The sequence below is a fragment of the Panthera pardus genome, unplaced genomic scaffold, assembly GCF_024362965.1.
Source record: "Panthera pardus isolate Hobbes unplaced genomic scaffold, ASM2436296v1 HiC_scaffold_15, whole genome shotgun sequence".
In the NCBI taxonomy this organism is placed as follows: Eukaryota; Metazoa; Chordata; class Mammalia; order Carnivora; family Felidae; genus Panthera; species Panthera pardus.
Window position 1 is genome coordinate 64315316 of NW_026526710.1, and position 15399 is coordinate 64330714.

General features: G+C 50.6%; 1 protein-coding gene across 50 annotated transcripts; it reads right to left on the reverse strand.

Annotated features, from left to right (window-relative positions):
- Positions 1-384: 384 nt before the first annotated feature.
- On the reverse strand, positions 385-14488 carry MBD1 (methyl-CpG binding domain protein 1). 50 transcript variants are annotated; one of them, XR_008422287.1, is made up of 18 exons: positions 14355-14487; positions 12794-12928; positions 10262-10376; positions 10004-10200; positions 9834-9916; positions 9643-9683; positions 9124-9270; positions 8900-9028; positions 8653-8727; positions 8389-8508; positions 8238-8306; positions 7488-7655; positions 6836-7135; positions 6605-6742; positions 6119-6253; positions 5971-6032; positions 2777-3089; positions 385-1292 (listed from the first exon to the last, which is right to left on the reverse strand). XR_008422287.1 is itself a non-coding variant. In XM_019464055.2 (18 exons), exons 2-17 carry the CDS (start codon positions 12901-12903, stop codon positions 4785-4787), a joined length of 1929 nt encoding a protein of 642 aa, XP_019319600.1. In that variant the 5' UTR covers positions 12904-12928; positions 14355-14487; the 3' UTR covers positions 2980-3089; positions 4753-4784. The 50 variants fall into 50 exon arrangements, 49 of the variants coding, with proteins under 49 accessions (XP_053758669.1, XP_053758666.1, XP_053758668.1 ...); XM_019464055.2 differs by lacking the exon at positions 385-1292 and adding an exon at positions 4753-4824 and having other exon boundaries at positions 2980-3089; XM_053902694.1 differs by lacking the exon at positions 2777-3089 and having other exon boundaries at positions 14355-14488.
- Between the last annotated feature and the right edge of the window lie 911 nt (positions 14489-15399).

Below are 15399 nucleotides of genomic sequence, written 5' to 3' on the forward strand. Positions count from 1 at the left end.
TGCCATGGTGCGCCCTGCAGGGTGAGGGGCAGGTGGGAGGGGCCGAAGTCGGTCCCGTCACCATGGTGACCATAGACGCCGGAGCTCGCAACTTCCTCCCGGAGCCGAGGAGCTGAGTCTGCGCGGTCCTCACCCCGCCCTTGGCCAGGCCTCCGGCGACCTCGCTCCCTTCCTCTAGGGTTCATCAGAATAACAGAAATAAGCCTCCTTAACCCGAAGTGAAGGCGAAGATCTAATTACATTCCAAATGACTTTGCTATTTATATCCTGTAATCAGCCTAAAAGCATGAGAAAAGTTAGTGGATATTTTATGGGAAGGTTAAATTTTGCGGCCATTTTTAAGTGAATCTTGATGATGGTAGTAATCATCACAGGACAACAACCTTCTATTTGTGTAGTTCTTTACGGCAATTTGCAAGGTACTTTCACACATTAAACCTTTGGGCCTCACAAATACTTTAGAGGGTTGATGGGAACAGCAGGTATTCTCATTTGCCAGCTAAGACAATTAAGGCCTAGACGGCCTGTCTTGTCAGCCCACCCAAACCAATAATGATAAACCTGTTATTAATAAAATCTTCCTACTGCACTGGGCAGAAACCAGAGCTGACTCGGGGTACCTTAGGATGGGGGGAGGGGGCAGATCAGATGGGCTAGGAGGGCATGGCATGACATGGCTGGGCAAAATAAAGGCCAACAGTCTGAGTTAAGGATCCCAGTAAAACAGGGTCAGGACATGAGTAAGAAGTGCAGGCAATGAGGCCTGAGAATCTGTATCCCAGGAAGGGGAACAGGCAACACAGATCAGGGAACCTAGAAGGGGCCCTCAGCACAGGTGGAGACCACAGCTGTACTTCTGGTCAAAAGCAACGTGGTGGTAACTAAAAAGCAGATTAAGAATGACACTTTGGTACTCTCCTCCTAAAGTGGGACGAGCACAAAACACTAGAGCACAGAATAAAATCAGAACCTAGTCACTGACATCTAACAACCAAAGTACAACTACTGTGTATACCGTCGCAAGGCTGCAATTTACTGTAAATTAGCATTCCTTAATCATTTGTAATCCACCCACTTCGGATTTTGTATGCGGTACGTTTCTAGATTTGGATTCCATTTCCTGAATTGCTGGTTCAGCTTTTCAGCCACAAAATAATGTCTCTTTTTTTTCTCTTTTTAATAATCTCTTTTAATAATTGTCATTTTGTCTTTTTTTCTCCTATAATGCTTCTTCTTTCAATTGCAGTTCGGTAAAATACTCATTTTCATTTACTGCTAAGAGTTTACGTAGCCTGAAACAAACAAAAAAGAAAGAAATTAGAGGTCGTCTCGGTTCCCTGGACAGAGTCCTGAGGGTCAGTTCCTTGATCTTCAAGTCCCACGGGCGACTGGCCCGCCGGTTGATCTGGGTGGAACCACCCCTCACACTACACCTTTGGGGAAAAAGGGAGGCAATGAAAAGGCCCTCAGTCAGGCACGGGGGTTGGGAACAGCAGCGGAGTTACGAGAGAGCCCGTTGGGCACCCCCAGAGGTCGTACAGCCTGAAGGATCCCGTCGAAATGAGGTCGGCGACAGGGGAAGGCGACCCTTGGCGACACTTTGCTGCCCTCGAACGTCCCAGCGTCGGTCAGAACTCGTCGTGCCGCACCCTCACCCTGGGCGCTCCCCGTAACTTAACTCCAGTTCGGTTTTGCCTGTTTTACCACTACGTGAAGAAGGAGAGTCGGCTTTTCTCCGGGTCCCGCCAAGAATTGGCTTCTGAGCCGGGCAAAGGCCACGCCCCAGGGCCGCCGAGGCCAGGGGTGGGGGGCAGCTCGTCTCCCGAGCCCTGGTGGGATGACCGCGGCCCCGGCGCCCCCTGGCGGGCCTCTTCGGAGGGTGGAGGGGCGGGGCCAGGACTAGAGCCCAGCTAGGGGAGCCTCAGCTTTCAGCCAAGCTGCCCCAAGGCCTAGAAAGCGATTGGTCCTAGGACAGAACCTGACCTAGATCTTGCCACCCACCATCCCGCTTTCTCAGAGTTAACAGTTACCACCATCAAGACACTCCCCAAATAAACACTAAATGTATGAAAACAGTAAACAGGACAATAAAAATCATTTTAAAATAATTTTAAAATAGAACAGCTCAGAGATAGAAACTATTTATATTATTTCCAATTCCTATTGTGCCCCACCAAGGTTCACGCAAGGGCTGTCCTCCCGACAGTTTTCCTGAATTCTAGATTTTCACCATTAAATTCCACGATAAAGTTGGATATCCATTCACCATTTGTAATACATATTGATGTATTTAATAAAATTGCATGGACTATATCTTTTTCATTCCTGTATCCCAGTATCAAGTACAGTGCCTACCATGGGCCAGGTTCTCAATACTTGAATGAATGATACAAAAATAGCCGAGACCAGCAAGTTTTTTTCTGGGTGGGCTTGACAGAATTTCTGTACTTGCTGGGGTCACCATGAAATCCATGGTCTTCAGCTTTGCATTTTCAGCAACGTAGCTTTATCAAGTTATCCTCAGGTGAGCAGTGAGACCCTTGGGAGCTGATTCATGGCAGGGTGGCTTTGTAATGTGTCACCTTGACTAGGCTACGTTTCCCAGAACTCCCTTCCCCGTATGCTTCCGGTTAGGATGGGCCACAAGAGACATTTTGCCTGGTAACTGGAGGGCAGAAGTCAAGCAGCAGCATACTGTTTTTACACTCGGAAGGTTGGTGCGGGGCACCAGGCACTGTTGCAGTTCACACATGTTGTCACTTATCTGCTGGCTCACCTCGTTGGTGTGGGGCAGCAGTCAGGCCTGCAGCCAGGCCTGCAGCTGCTCCACTTTCCCTGGGATCTTCCTTCAGCGTCTCTAATTCCTGGGTCAGATGAGTATTTAAGTCTGTGATGAAGGGCACCAGCTTCTTCTGTAGGACACCCACATTATCGAAGTTGGAGGTGGTGAGAGACTGACATGGGTTCTAGGCCATCTTCGCCGGTTCCAGCTCGTGCTCGTGCTCGTGCTCGTGCTCCTGCGCGCCAAAGCGTCCTCCGTCTCCCACACTTTACATCCATCTTCCCTTCCCGATTGCCTGCCCTGCAGACTTCAAGCTCCAGCATTAGATGTAAAGACAACAGCCTTACAGAGACTGTTTAACCAGCTCCCACTACTACATAAGGTCAAATCCCTAGAAGTCCCTTAAAATATACACATATACACATATATACCTACATATGCATATGTATATATAATTAGTGGTGCTGCTTTTCCAATGGTACTGTGATACACACTGTAGCCAGACTCTTCTTTAGAAGAGTCTGAATGCCCATCAAATAAATTTCATTTAGGACCTTACAGAATACTAGGGTTGGGTGGCTGGGTCCTGGGGAGGGCAAAACAGTATCAGTAAATTATCCAGTCTTGACTCTGGCTTAAGTAGGTAAGGCAAAGGAAGGAACAGAGGAGGGTAGCAGAAAGGGTTAAGGGTAGGGAAATATCTAATCTACATGTAAAATACCTAAAGCTGCAGGGCTGGGACTAGAAAAAGGCAGGGGAAGACAGACAGCTACAAAATTTAAGGAGGCATGCACTCAGTCACAGCCCTGTGAAGCTGGCTACATAACAAACTGCAGGCCTGAACTTTCCGGCACTTTATGAAGAACTGGGAAGTGAGACAGGGATGAGTCAAGACTGGCCTTTATGCAGGACTTGGAAGCAGGAATTCATACTCCTAATAGAGAGGGGCCAAGAGCAGAAACCAAGCACAAAAGTCATCAATAGGCAAGGGAGGTAAGTTGTCAGCAAAGATGAGCCAGGCTGGCAGCTTTACTTCTGAAGACTGCTTTGGCAGAGGAGAATGAGGGTAACAAGCAAAACGAAGTGTCCACTGGGGAAGGATGTCCTTTAGTGTTTGAGAAATATTTACGACACCCAAGGCCTGGGAAGAACCCAGTCTCTTGGATGCAAGGGTGTTGTGACAAGGTGACCCCATCCATACAACCTTGGCACTCCCTAAACCACGCTAGAGGCAGCAGTGTAAAGGATTTGTTCTGTTTAGAGTAGTCCACCTTGTTTTCAAGGTCACTGGAAACTTCTGTTACTATAACATTACACATTATCGAATATAGTATTACGGCTTACCGTTTGGTGGCTTAAACAACAAGGTTTTTACAACCTGGATTTGATTCTATGCTTATTGATACTAGCTGTTTGACACTGGACAAGTTATGTAATTTCTTTGAGTCTGTTTTCCCGTATGTAAAAATGGGCAAAAATCATTGTCTTCCTAAAAAGACTTGAGAATTACATAGATCAGTAGGAGGAACTAACCAAATAGCAGTTCCTTTCCTCATTTATTCACATTACATTTTCAAATGCTGTCTCTCTGTGGAAATGGAAATGTTCAGAAACACTACCAGGTCTCATCCAGAAGCCATTGAAAAATTATGAAGATGGCTTGTATAGGCTGTTTTGTGGTGGCTTTTACATCCCCTCTCCACCCCAGATCCCCCACCCATAATATCCACACTTCTCATCAGTCAAGCTCCTGAGATTCGCACCAGTTGGAGCAGATACAACTTTCTATTCTTTCTCTTCCTTTCCTGCTTACTTCCTCTATAATCTCAAAGTACTGAACAGGCCTGATTCTCAGGTTTGGTGGTGGGTTTTTCCAGTTCCTATTGAATCCTACATAAGCCCCTCAGCCTATGGTCCAGCTCTGAGTAGATCAGTGTTGTCTCTCATAAAGCCAGTCTGTAAATTATCACCTTGAATCCTACAGTCTGCAGAAGCCTCCAGTCTACTGCTTTCTAGCTCCAGGTTTTTTAAGGTCCTTGGACCTAGAGAAGAGGGAGCAGGACTATATGTTGAATGAGGTTCGCTCATTGTAAAATGGAGCATCACAAAACCATTTCCTAGTATTCTGTGCCTGGAATCCATTTCCCCATAATTATCCCTTATCTCTTATCTCTCTGCTAAAATATTCCAATACCACCAACTAAACATTACCTTCTCCACTAACATATAATGATTTCACACACAAGGAAACTATTTCCTTAGATGATAGCTCCCTGAAGACAGGAATCCATGTCTCCTGAAGGATAAGCCTTCCAGGGTCAGTGCATTCATCATGTTCTCTCTCACACTGCAGTATACCCAGCAGGTACTCAGTCTGTACCTGCAAACTGCCCAAGGCAGATGCAGGAGTTTCCGGCCGGCAGAAACTAGCTTGTAGGGACAAAGGAATCCAGGTGCCTAGGCCAACAGTTTATGTCGCCTGTATCTGGGACCACGCGCACAGCCTGCGAACATTCTGCAGGAGGTAGTATTCCCCTGTCCTCCTCCCACCAGCCCTGTCCTTAGGGACAACTATCTTTCATCCTATTGCCAGGCCTGCAGGGACAGTTCTGTGAAGCAGCTGAAACTCTTAATAACCTCAACAGGCTCAGGAAAGGTTCAAGAAACACAGCCCAACTCTCTCCACAGAGGACGCTCCAGGAGGTGGACTAGCCTAAGATTGCACAGTTGCACATCTCAGGGCCCAGATCTGCCCACCCACCACTATCCAGCCCACCTGTCATCTCTTGGAGACTCCAGACACCCACAAAACCCCAAATGATGATTCACTGGATAAAAACTTATATATTAAATCTGACTCCTTCTGGATTTTCTTAGAAAGATATGGACCAGGCTTTTATCTTTTTCTTTCAAATCTCATCACAGGGCATCAAATCCTTAACCTCCACTAACCCCTGTCTCTCTACTCCCCAGCCCCCACCCCATACACCCAAGGAAAGCCCTAATCTGAACCTCAGGAGAAATCTCTAGGGTCCTACACATAACCCCTCACTGACCGGGATCAGCACAGTGACAGAAGCCTCTACCTCCCACTGCCTCATGCCAAATTGCTGGCTCTATTTTTAACACTCAGGGCCCATATCTGACCAGCACCGACCCCATACCACCCCTCACTGTGCGGGGCACACCTTGGCAACCAGACTGCTGTGTCCCGGAGGCGGGTTCCACCCAGGCTGAAAATCTCCGTGATCTGGGGAAGAATTAACATCATGGGTCATCATGGCCAATGGGGCTAAAGCAGGTTCAGGGCAGGGTGAAATGTCCCCCAGCACTGACCACGGGTGTGCCAGCCCCTCCTGCCTCCTCCTCTGGGGCCGAGTCGGAGGCGGAGTCATCCTTGCTCTCTTCCTCCTTGTCCTCCTCAGGGTCCAGTGGCTCTTGCTTCACAGGTGGCAAGTCTGGGTCCACTGCCTGGGAGAGGTGGGAAACAGGCAGCAGTCAGAAGGACAGGGTTGGCCTAAGAAAAGAGTCTCCTTATCAGCCAACCTGTCAGTATACTGACAAATCCCACTTCTGTCACACTTCAGCCTGGAAAATCCATCTCTCTGCCTACAAACCTTTCCCATTCCTCAGAGTTCCATTTTTGTTAGCTGGGCAGCAAAGCAGGCAAAGTTAGTTGCCTGGGGAAGGTGGGGCATCTGTCAGACAGGTGGGGTAATTTTGTGGTGAGGCTGCAATCCGCATATCTGTTGCTCTGCTCAAAGAACCACCATCATGGCTCACCATCACTCTGCTCACAGACCACCCATCACTGACCCCCACCTTGCTGGGGCAGCCAGGCAGCAATACAGGAGAAGTCAGGATGGCTGTGCCCGGTGTCCAGTCTTCCTGGGCATCCGCCTTCTCTTGCTTCACCTGGGGTAAGGCCACAACCCAACTCAGGCCAGGGCACTGGGCCTCCTGTGTGAAGGAGGATTGCAGCAGTCTTGGTCCCAGCTTCCTGGCACAAGGCTGGGTAGTTCTGGGAAGGGCAAGCTAAGATGGGATCCTCACCTGCAACAGGGCTTCTGTGGAAGCTGCAGCAGGGCCAGGCACCTGCACGGGACTGCTTGCACCTTCCCGTAAGAACACAAGATCAGTGCCAGGTGGAGGCAGCACAAAGCCACTGCCTGTTTCTTGTTTCATTGGAGTCTGGGCATGGCCTGGTCGGGTTGTGGGTGTGGTCAAGGAGGTCTTCAGTATCTGACCCAGACGGGGCCTTCGAGTAGAGCCAGGCCTCTTTCGACGAGAGTAAGGTGGGGGCGGCCCTGCCCCATCCTCAGATCCTGCCCAGACACTAGGCAGCAGCCGCTTCTGAAGAAAGATAGGATGTTATGGCCACCTGATGCAATGATTGACCACCCTGCCCTGATCAACATGCCTGCTAATCCCCATTAGTCACGGCACAGAACATGCTTTCACATGAAGCCCTCATCACTGAGCTTGCTAGTCTCCTGTTAATGCCACTGCCACTCAGATTCGTTCATCCCAGCACAATGTTTGCTAATCTTTGGCTGAACCCACCGCTCCATCTACTCCTCTGAAGATGCAGAATCTGGCCTGCCCTACCCACCAGGCCTGCCCACCATTCCCAGGCACGGCGGGGAAGGGGGGGGTGGCCCTAGGTCAACGTAGCCCACCCACCTCACTCTTCTGCATCACCCACCATAGCAAACTGCAGGCATTGGCGCCAACGACACTTCTGGCGCTTTTGGTTGCTGCCCCCAAATTTAGGCTTGTCACAGCAGAAGTCGCAGCGACCACAGTCCATCCGCCGTAGGCAGGCTGCACAGGCCCCACACTTGCGGTTCTGCCGGCGATTGGTGTAAGGCTGCTGGGGGACAGGCAAAAGGGGGGGGGGTGCTGTTACTGGCACCATTCAAGTGCTGTTCTTGTTGCCCCTTCACTAGCTCCATCAGAGGGAACTGGCTGTGCACTGGTCTCAGTCACACCTCAGCATCTGGTAGTTCCAACACCAGGCACTATCACTGCACCGGACAGTGCCCAAGAGCATTAGGACTGTGGCTGTTCCAACGCAGTATCCATCACTTCATCTGCTAGACCAGTGGTTACCAAGACAACGTCTTTGACCCCCACCTCCAGTGGCATTTTGCTGACCCTCTACAGCTGCCGATGCTGTGCCTGCTGTATCTGCTCAGCCTATGTGAACTCCATTCCCTATGCTGGCTTTTCCTATTAGCCCCACCAGAGTGTTGATTCATCTGACATTAGGTACTATCACTGCACCTGTCGATCCCACGTTAGTCCCTCCCCCATTGTCTGCTTATCCCATACTAGTACCCATTACTGTGTCTTGCTGTTCCCCTATTAGGCCCATTGCAGCAGTTGCTTCTTTGGGATTAACCAAGTGCCCTGGGAGGGTCTAGGCTTGTCCAGGTAGGGTGGGGCCACTCACTAGCTCGTCCTCGTCTACACAGTAATAGATGAACTCGGCAGGTGGCGAGGGGACCAGGGCTCTGGGGTGCTGCAGAGGCAAATGGGTGGGGTCAGGGCAGGTACTGGGTAAGGTTATAGTTGTGCCTTCCCCCTGCCCACCAGGGCCTCACCAGCTCTGGGGACTCTGGAGGCTGTGACAGGGGAACTGGAGGCAATGGCTGGGTTCGGGGGGGGCGCCGCCGGGCAGCCATCTTGGAGTCGCAGCCTCCTCTACGGCGGCTACGTTTACCCTGGGAGAAAGCCAGAACAGAAGTTTAGGCTTGGTGGAACCAGGCAGACACAGGACCCCTACCCCCACCCCCACCCCCACCCCCAAAAGGAGTACAGAAAGCATGCGTGGGACAGGCAGACAGAAGGTGGGGTGCAGCACTCACAGCAGGGGGAGCCACAGCTAGGGGAGGGCGTCGTTGACATCGCTGATGGTGGCGACGGAGACGGTGGGCAAGGTGCTGGCAGACAGGGGCAGGTAGGTGAGGCCAGGGAGGTGAGCATGAGGTGGGGGAGAAAAGAAGACATGAGGTGGGCAAGGCTGGGAGGAAGCAGCAGCAGCAGTAGCAACTTTAATAGCAGAATGAGCTCTGCCCCAGCCCTGGCCCCAACAGCACTGGCCCCTCTACTCACCCGTAGGCAGCGCCGTTGGACACACCTCCACTGGCGCCTGAGACCAGGGCGGGGAGGGCGAAGGCAGACTCGGCAACGGCCACAGTCCTCTCGGGTCTGACAGCCCCGGCACACTCCACACCCTCGGCTCTGTCAGGGAGGCCAGAGGTATGATGTATGGGGCCAGGGCTCTGAGAGCCAGAGGACAGGGTGAGCCTTGGGCCCACCCTACCTGCCCAACTCACCCTTTCCACAATCCGGAGGCACCGTCTCCGCTCACACTTGCAGAACAGCCCCGAGGCCACATCATGGGGCAGCTGCAGAAGGCAGGTGGAGCAGGCCCCGCAGTCCTCGGTTACCCGGCAGGCCTCACACTCCCCGCAGCCCACACGCTGCCAGGAATGGGTGGGGCGAGGTCACAGGCCCAGACAGAGTAGCTCCAGGTATGCTGCCCCTTATGTGTATGTTTTGAGCCCCCACTGCCATGTCTAGTAGTCCACCATATGCCTCATCACTGTATCTGACAACTACTAACAAGCTGTCACCAGAGGCCATCCCCAAAGTCTCCAAGTGCCCGGTTAACCTCATCGCTGTGTCTACTGACACCCCATTAACACATTACTGTCTAATGACCAGAGCTAGCTCCCTACAAAATGATTCTGACACCCTAAGGATCCATCATCATTCCTTCAGACCTTCTTACCAGCCCCCATCACATCCTGCTCCCACCGCACACTTGTGAGGAGGAGGCAGGTCGTGCTTACCTTAAACATCCTCTGTTCCCGGTTGAAAGCAATTCTCTGCGCTGAGGAAAGGGAGGCGGAAGAAGAGAAGTGGACAAGGAGCATCAGATAGCTAACCTCATCCACCATTCAACCTGAAAGCTGACAGTGGTGTCCCAGCTTGACATCAGATCTGCTCCACCTCTACCTCCCAGGGCTCTGGGGCCACTCACCTCGGCAGTCCTTGCATAATGTCTTGAGCCGCTGCCTTCGGGTACCATCTCCTGAGAAGCTGATTCCACAGTTCTCACAGCACCTGGGATAGGAAACATGGGTGTGGGAGGCTGAGTACATCTCCAACCACAACCCTCACCCTCTTGGCTCACTTTAGGCCAACACTCACCCAGGTGCAGGGAGTGAAGCTGGGGCTGTGTCAGCATTAGCCTTGGTCTCATCTCCTGGGGCCTCCTTCCTGACCTCACCCTTTTGAGGTCCAACCTGACGTTTTCGAGTCTTGGCTGGCCGTGAAGGCTTCTTCCGCTTCCTGCTAGGGACAGCTAAGGGCTGGGCCTGCAAATGAGAGGGAAAGCAGGAAGAGATCTGTGGGTGGGTGTTAGGTGGCTCAGTCACCCCTGCCTGGGTACCCCACACTGTGTAGTACCTTGGGGGCTGGATAGCACAGAATGCCTTGTTTGAAGTCGAAGAGGGTGAGGTCACACGCAGGGCCCAGGTATCGGGTCAGCTCAACTTTGCTTCGGATCCTGTCTCCTGTGGGGCTGGGAATGGGCCAGGATGGATTGGTACCCCGGTGGAGCCATGGCCACTCCACCCACACAACCCTCCCACTGGGCTCGTGAACAGACCTGCAGGGCTGGCAGGGGATAGAGGGCTGGCAGCCTGGGATTGGCCTGTGAGCCCTACCAGGTCTTACCCCAACTAAGCTTGCATAGCAGAAATATAAAATGTGTATAAATACCAGCATATATACAAACACAAATGAAAAATATAAACATAAATAAATACATGTTTACTTATAACATACACTACTAATTGTAGTCTGTTCATGTAAATAAACATAAACACGGACAGAAATACAAACTTGTCGAATGATGTACAAATGCATTAAAGTTAACATACTAAATACATAGAAAGGAAAAACACAGGAGAAGCGTCTGAAAACATACACATGAATAAATGAACATATAAATATATATATACAAAGACATGCGTAAACAAACAAATGCAACTACATGTAAAACAAAGTAGGAGCAACTAATATTCTCGGAGAGAATAGCCCACAGGTCTCTAGCATTTCTGCATGTCTTGCAAGAGAGGCACTGATAGTCCTTTGTTATGAACTATCTTTTCAAGGATGTTTGTACAGCAAACAGCCTTGGAAGATAAGAGATAAGTTCTCCTTCCAGAGCAAAGGGAAGGCATCCTTACTGTCCTAACATTATAAAAGATTGGATTCCTTAAGCTCAGGGTTCCTTTCCTACAACCCAATGCATGGGCAGATGTTAGTCAGTTCTCTTCAGGTTACCCTATGGGAACTGGCATTTGGAGAACTGGCACAAAAATAATGACATTCTGGATACTGCTGTTACTGTGAATAATAAACTATCTTTCATCTCTGACCCAGGAGTCTCCTATACCCTACCAGCATCCACAAAATTGTAACATATTCGTTATCTTGCCCTAATTAAGATAAAACCTGTTGCTTTACGGTTCTTGACAAAAGTATTTAAAATTTAAAATTTTGACAGTTTCACACAAATTATGAATATGGGGATAAACATATAATTAAGTATAAGCAAACATAATTATATTCATGATTTTGCTATATTCCTCCACAAAAACAACTGCTTAGACCAAAAAAAAAAAAAAGTTCAGGAAGAGTGAAAAAAAATTCAATAATCACCTTGGATCCTTAAATATGAACTGCATATAAACATGTACATTTTGTGCATTTATAGTCGATTCCCATTATTCCTGGTATGTCTTATAGAGTCACGCTGAACACTGAATTAGTGAATCTAGAACCTCTGTTCTTGTGGAACTATAGCTTAAGGTAATGTGAGCCCCAGGGGACATTTCTGTCAACTAATCGATATGTAGCCTTGTTTTATTGTTTTCCTATTTAAAGACACTCTACTTAATACATTCCTACGAATGACTGACAGCATGGCCTTTGAATGATTTAAAGTCAGGAGCTTCGGAGACCATTTATGTTACACAGCTACCTTTACCACGGTCCTTGTAAAACAAGCCAGTCTCCTCAGTAAAACCTATTCTGCATGACACTTTTCACACGTAACACTTACCAGGTATTTTTAAAATTCCTCTGCAAACTCTTGATCTGCAGGACCTGCCTTGTGTGCAAATTTAACATCTTTCACGATGTATGCCTTTTGAAACACGTGAGCCAGTCAGTACTAGCTGAGACAGGTTTAACATATTCCTAATCAGGGGTAACACAATCATCAATGTCCTTGGCTTCCAGTCTCTCACACTGTCCACTACATTTTATTTTATTAAGTATTTCCTTATGCATCTTCAAATTTGGCTATTTTTCCACCTTTCCCTTAACTTCATCACGTACTATACATGTTACTTCAGCATTTTCCAGAGCAGACTCGTGTACAAATCAGAACATTTCCTTTCCTTTTTCTAAATGTACCACATTTTTGATTCATTAACATTGAACTCACACCTAACAACACTGCAACTCACAAATAAAATTTATTTAACGTGTTATTCTCTTCTTACAGCATATCATAAGACTTCTTGCACTTAAAACACTAGACAGCACTTCAGGGCTATACTTGGGGGGGCGTTGTAAATACGAAAATCACCAATAAAAAGTGCAAAAATGTGAAAAACACAGCACTTAGCAGATCACGAAAAAGATACTTGTTTACAGTATATGAACTAAAATAAGAAGGCCTCATTCAACCTCAGCTGGGAATGAGTGTATCAGGGAACTTAAATTTTTTGCTGTTCTGTGCATGTCTATGAATGACCATGAAAGTATAGTGAGTACCAACTTTCAGTGAGTAGACTAATTTGGAAATATGGAATCTGCAAATAATAAGAATCGACTATATTTGCATAATTTCAACCCATCCACAAATTTAACCACACCCCCTGATTTTAGCCCTATCCGTGACTCTGTCCACAACCCACCCAGTACCTCTGGTAATAGGTGTCTGAGCGTCCACAGGTGGCACCTGACTTTCGAAAGACTTCACGGCGCTTCCAGCCGGGGCCCAAGGCTGGGCAGTCCAGCCAGTCCTCAGCCATGGGGGCCACAGGAAGGAGCAGCGGCCTGCAACACGGAGGGGGCAGTGGGAAAACTGAGGCTCTAGGGGAGGACATGTTGGGCCCTAACCACACAAACCGCCGGTACTTAGTAATGCTTTTCCAAGACCTGGGACCTACCACAGGCAACCGGCCAATACAAGAAAGAGAAAAATCCCCTTTCCCACCTCATTCTTCCCTGTCCTGGGCCCAGGAGCTTGTCATTCCTACCCCTTCTTGACCTGGCAGCCCTGTCTCCAACTTTAAAGTCCCCGTCCTCAACCCAAAGATCCTCACGCCTCCCTCAATGTCCCGATCCCCAATTCTTCCCCATCCTCAGCCTGAGAACTCATCACTTCTCCCCACTGCCAACCTAGGACCCTGTCATTCCCCCCAGGAGACATTCTCTATCTTTGACCCACTGGCCCCTATTCCTCCCCTCTGTCACCCTGAAACCTCCATACCCCCCATCCTCAGCCTGAGAGGGCCCATTCCTCCCATCGTCAGCCCAAGAGGCCCCCATTCTGCTCGTCCCCACACCAAGGTCCCAGCACTTGGCCTCAGTATTCTGACCTCCCGTTCGCTCCCTTCCTTGACCCAGGAGTCCCCAGTTTCCCTTTCAGTCAAAAGCCCTCCCATTCCTTCCCTTTCTGACGTCCCCTTACCTGCTACCTCCACTATTACTGCCTCAATTTCCTGTGTCCTCTGGCAGGCAGCCCGCAGCTTCCCCACACCTTTACCCTGAACACCCCTCATTCCTTCTGCTCCTCAGCCCGAAAGCCTCCTCATCTTCCCTGTCAGTGTTCTGAGCCACAAGTCCTCCCCAATCTCAGTCCCCAGACCGCCTTGTTCCTCTCATGTTCAGCTAAAAACTTTCTCATCCCCTCCCTTCCCTTCTGTGTCTCCTATCTTCTATTCTGCTCATCACCTGAAGAGACCCTGATTTCTCCTCTCAGCATGCTGAACCAACCCCCCTTTCGTCCCCGTTCTTGTCCCAAGATCATGCCCATCCCTAGCTCAGCATTCTAAACCCCTCTTACTTCACGTTCTCCAGAGGAAGCCCCCGTCGCTCCCTTTCAGCATCCCAACGCCTCCATCTCTTCCCGTCATCAACCTGAGAACCCCTCATTTCTCCCTCTCGGCGTTCTGAACCCCCGTTTCTCTCTCCTTAACCTGAGAGGCCCCGAGATCTCTCCTCAGCGTTTAGATCCTTCCCCATTCCTCTCCGTCCTCGTCCAGGCTCCCGACACGTCCACCTGTCAGCGTTCTGAGCCCCATTCCTCCCCGTCCTCCGCCAAAACCTCTCTATTCCTCCCTTCAATATTCCGACGCCGCCATTCCTCCCACTCGTCGGCCTGAGGGCCCTTCATTCCTCTCCGTCAGCGTTCTGAGCCTCAATTCTTCCCCATCCTACGCCTGAGCGCTCTCCATTTCCACCCTCACGACTGTCTCACCAGCTCGGCACCGGGCCGGTAGCTTCCGCCGCTCTAGGTCCGCGGACCCATGGCGAGGGTCCCGCCTGTGACTCCCGCCTTGCCCTGCTCTTCTTCCTCCTCCGCAGACGCTTCCTCTGAAGCGATAGCTGTCGCTGCCGCGGCCGTTCGTTGCTCCCGGAACCGGAAACCCGCTGCCCACCTCTAGGGCTCCGCTCCCGGCAAGACGCCTGCGCGCTAATGCCCCGCCAGCGTTGGCCCTTAGTGGGGAGGACTCCGCGCCTGCGTGCTCAGTCCCACAGCGGCGCGCGCCTCCCGTCCCGGCACTACTGCGCTTGCGCTCTAACATCCAACTACGGCTCGCACCCCCACCGGAGACCTGCAACACTTGAGCTCCTCACCTCGCCAACCGACGCTTTCGCCCCACTCCGCCCACCTGGTTTGCGCCTGCGCTCTCTTAAGGGGGCGAGGAAGGTTGGGGCCCTATGATGTTTCCCTGGCGGTCTCCACCAGGGGTAACCTAGCGGAAGGGGCGGAGAAGCCTGAGGTTGTGCCGTAGCCCTCCTCTCCCACCTCTCGCTTACGTCGCGCCTGTGCTCTCCGGTTCCCCGAACATCTGCCCCAGGACTATTGTGTCCCGCTCTCTCCGGCCCGCCGAACGGTTACAGGAGCGCGCGGGGACTGGTACTGCCGCACGCTGAGCCCAGCTCCTTCCGCGGGAACTAGAGAAGGGGGCGTGCCTCGCTGCAGGTAAACAGAAGGTCCGTGCAACCGAGAAGGGCGGGTCCGTTCTGGAAACGTAGTGCTGTGGGGACTCCCGGACTGACATCAAGAGGGCGGGATGGAGACTTCTGTTACATACGTGTCCCAAAAGAAAGGCTTGTGGGGAACAAGGGACCTTATGTCCACCATTGAATACATCTAGTTTGGAGAATGTCAGTGCTGACACAAGTGGTAAATGAGCCACACGCTGAATTAGCGCTAACTGGATACCCAGTTTCAAAATGAAAGGCTGAGAATGTAGGTGATTGGGCTCTCAGCAAGTCATATCCCCCACGCCCGCCGG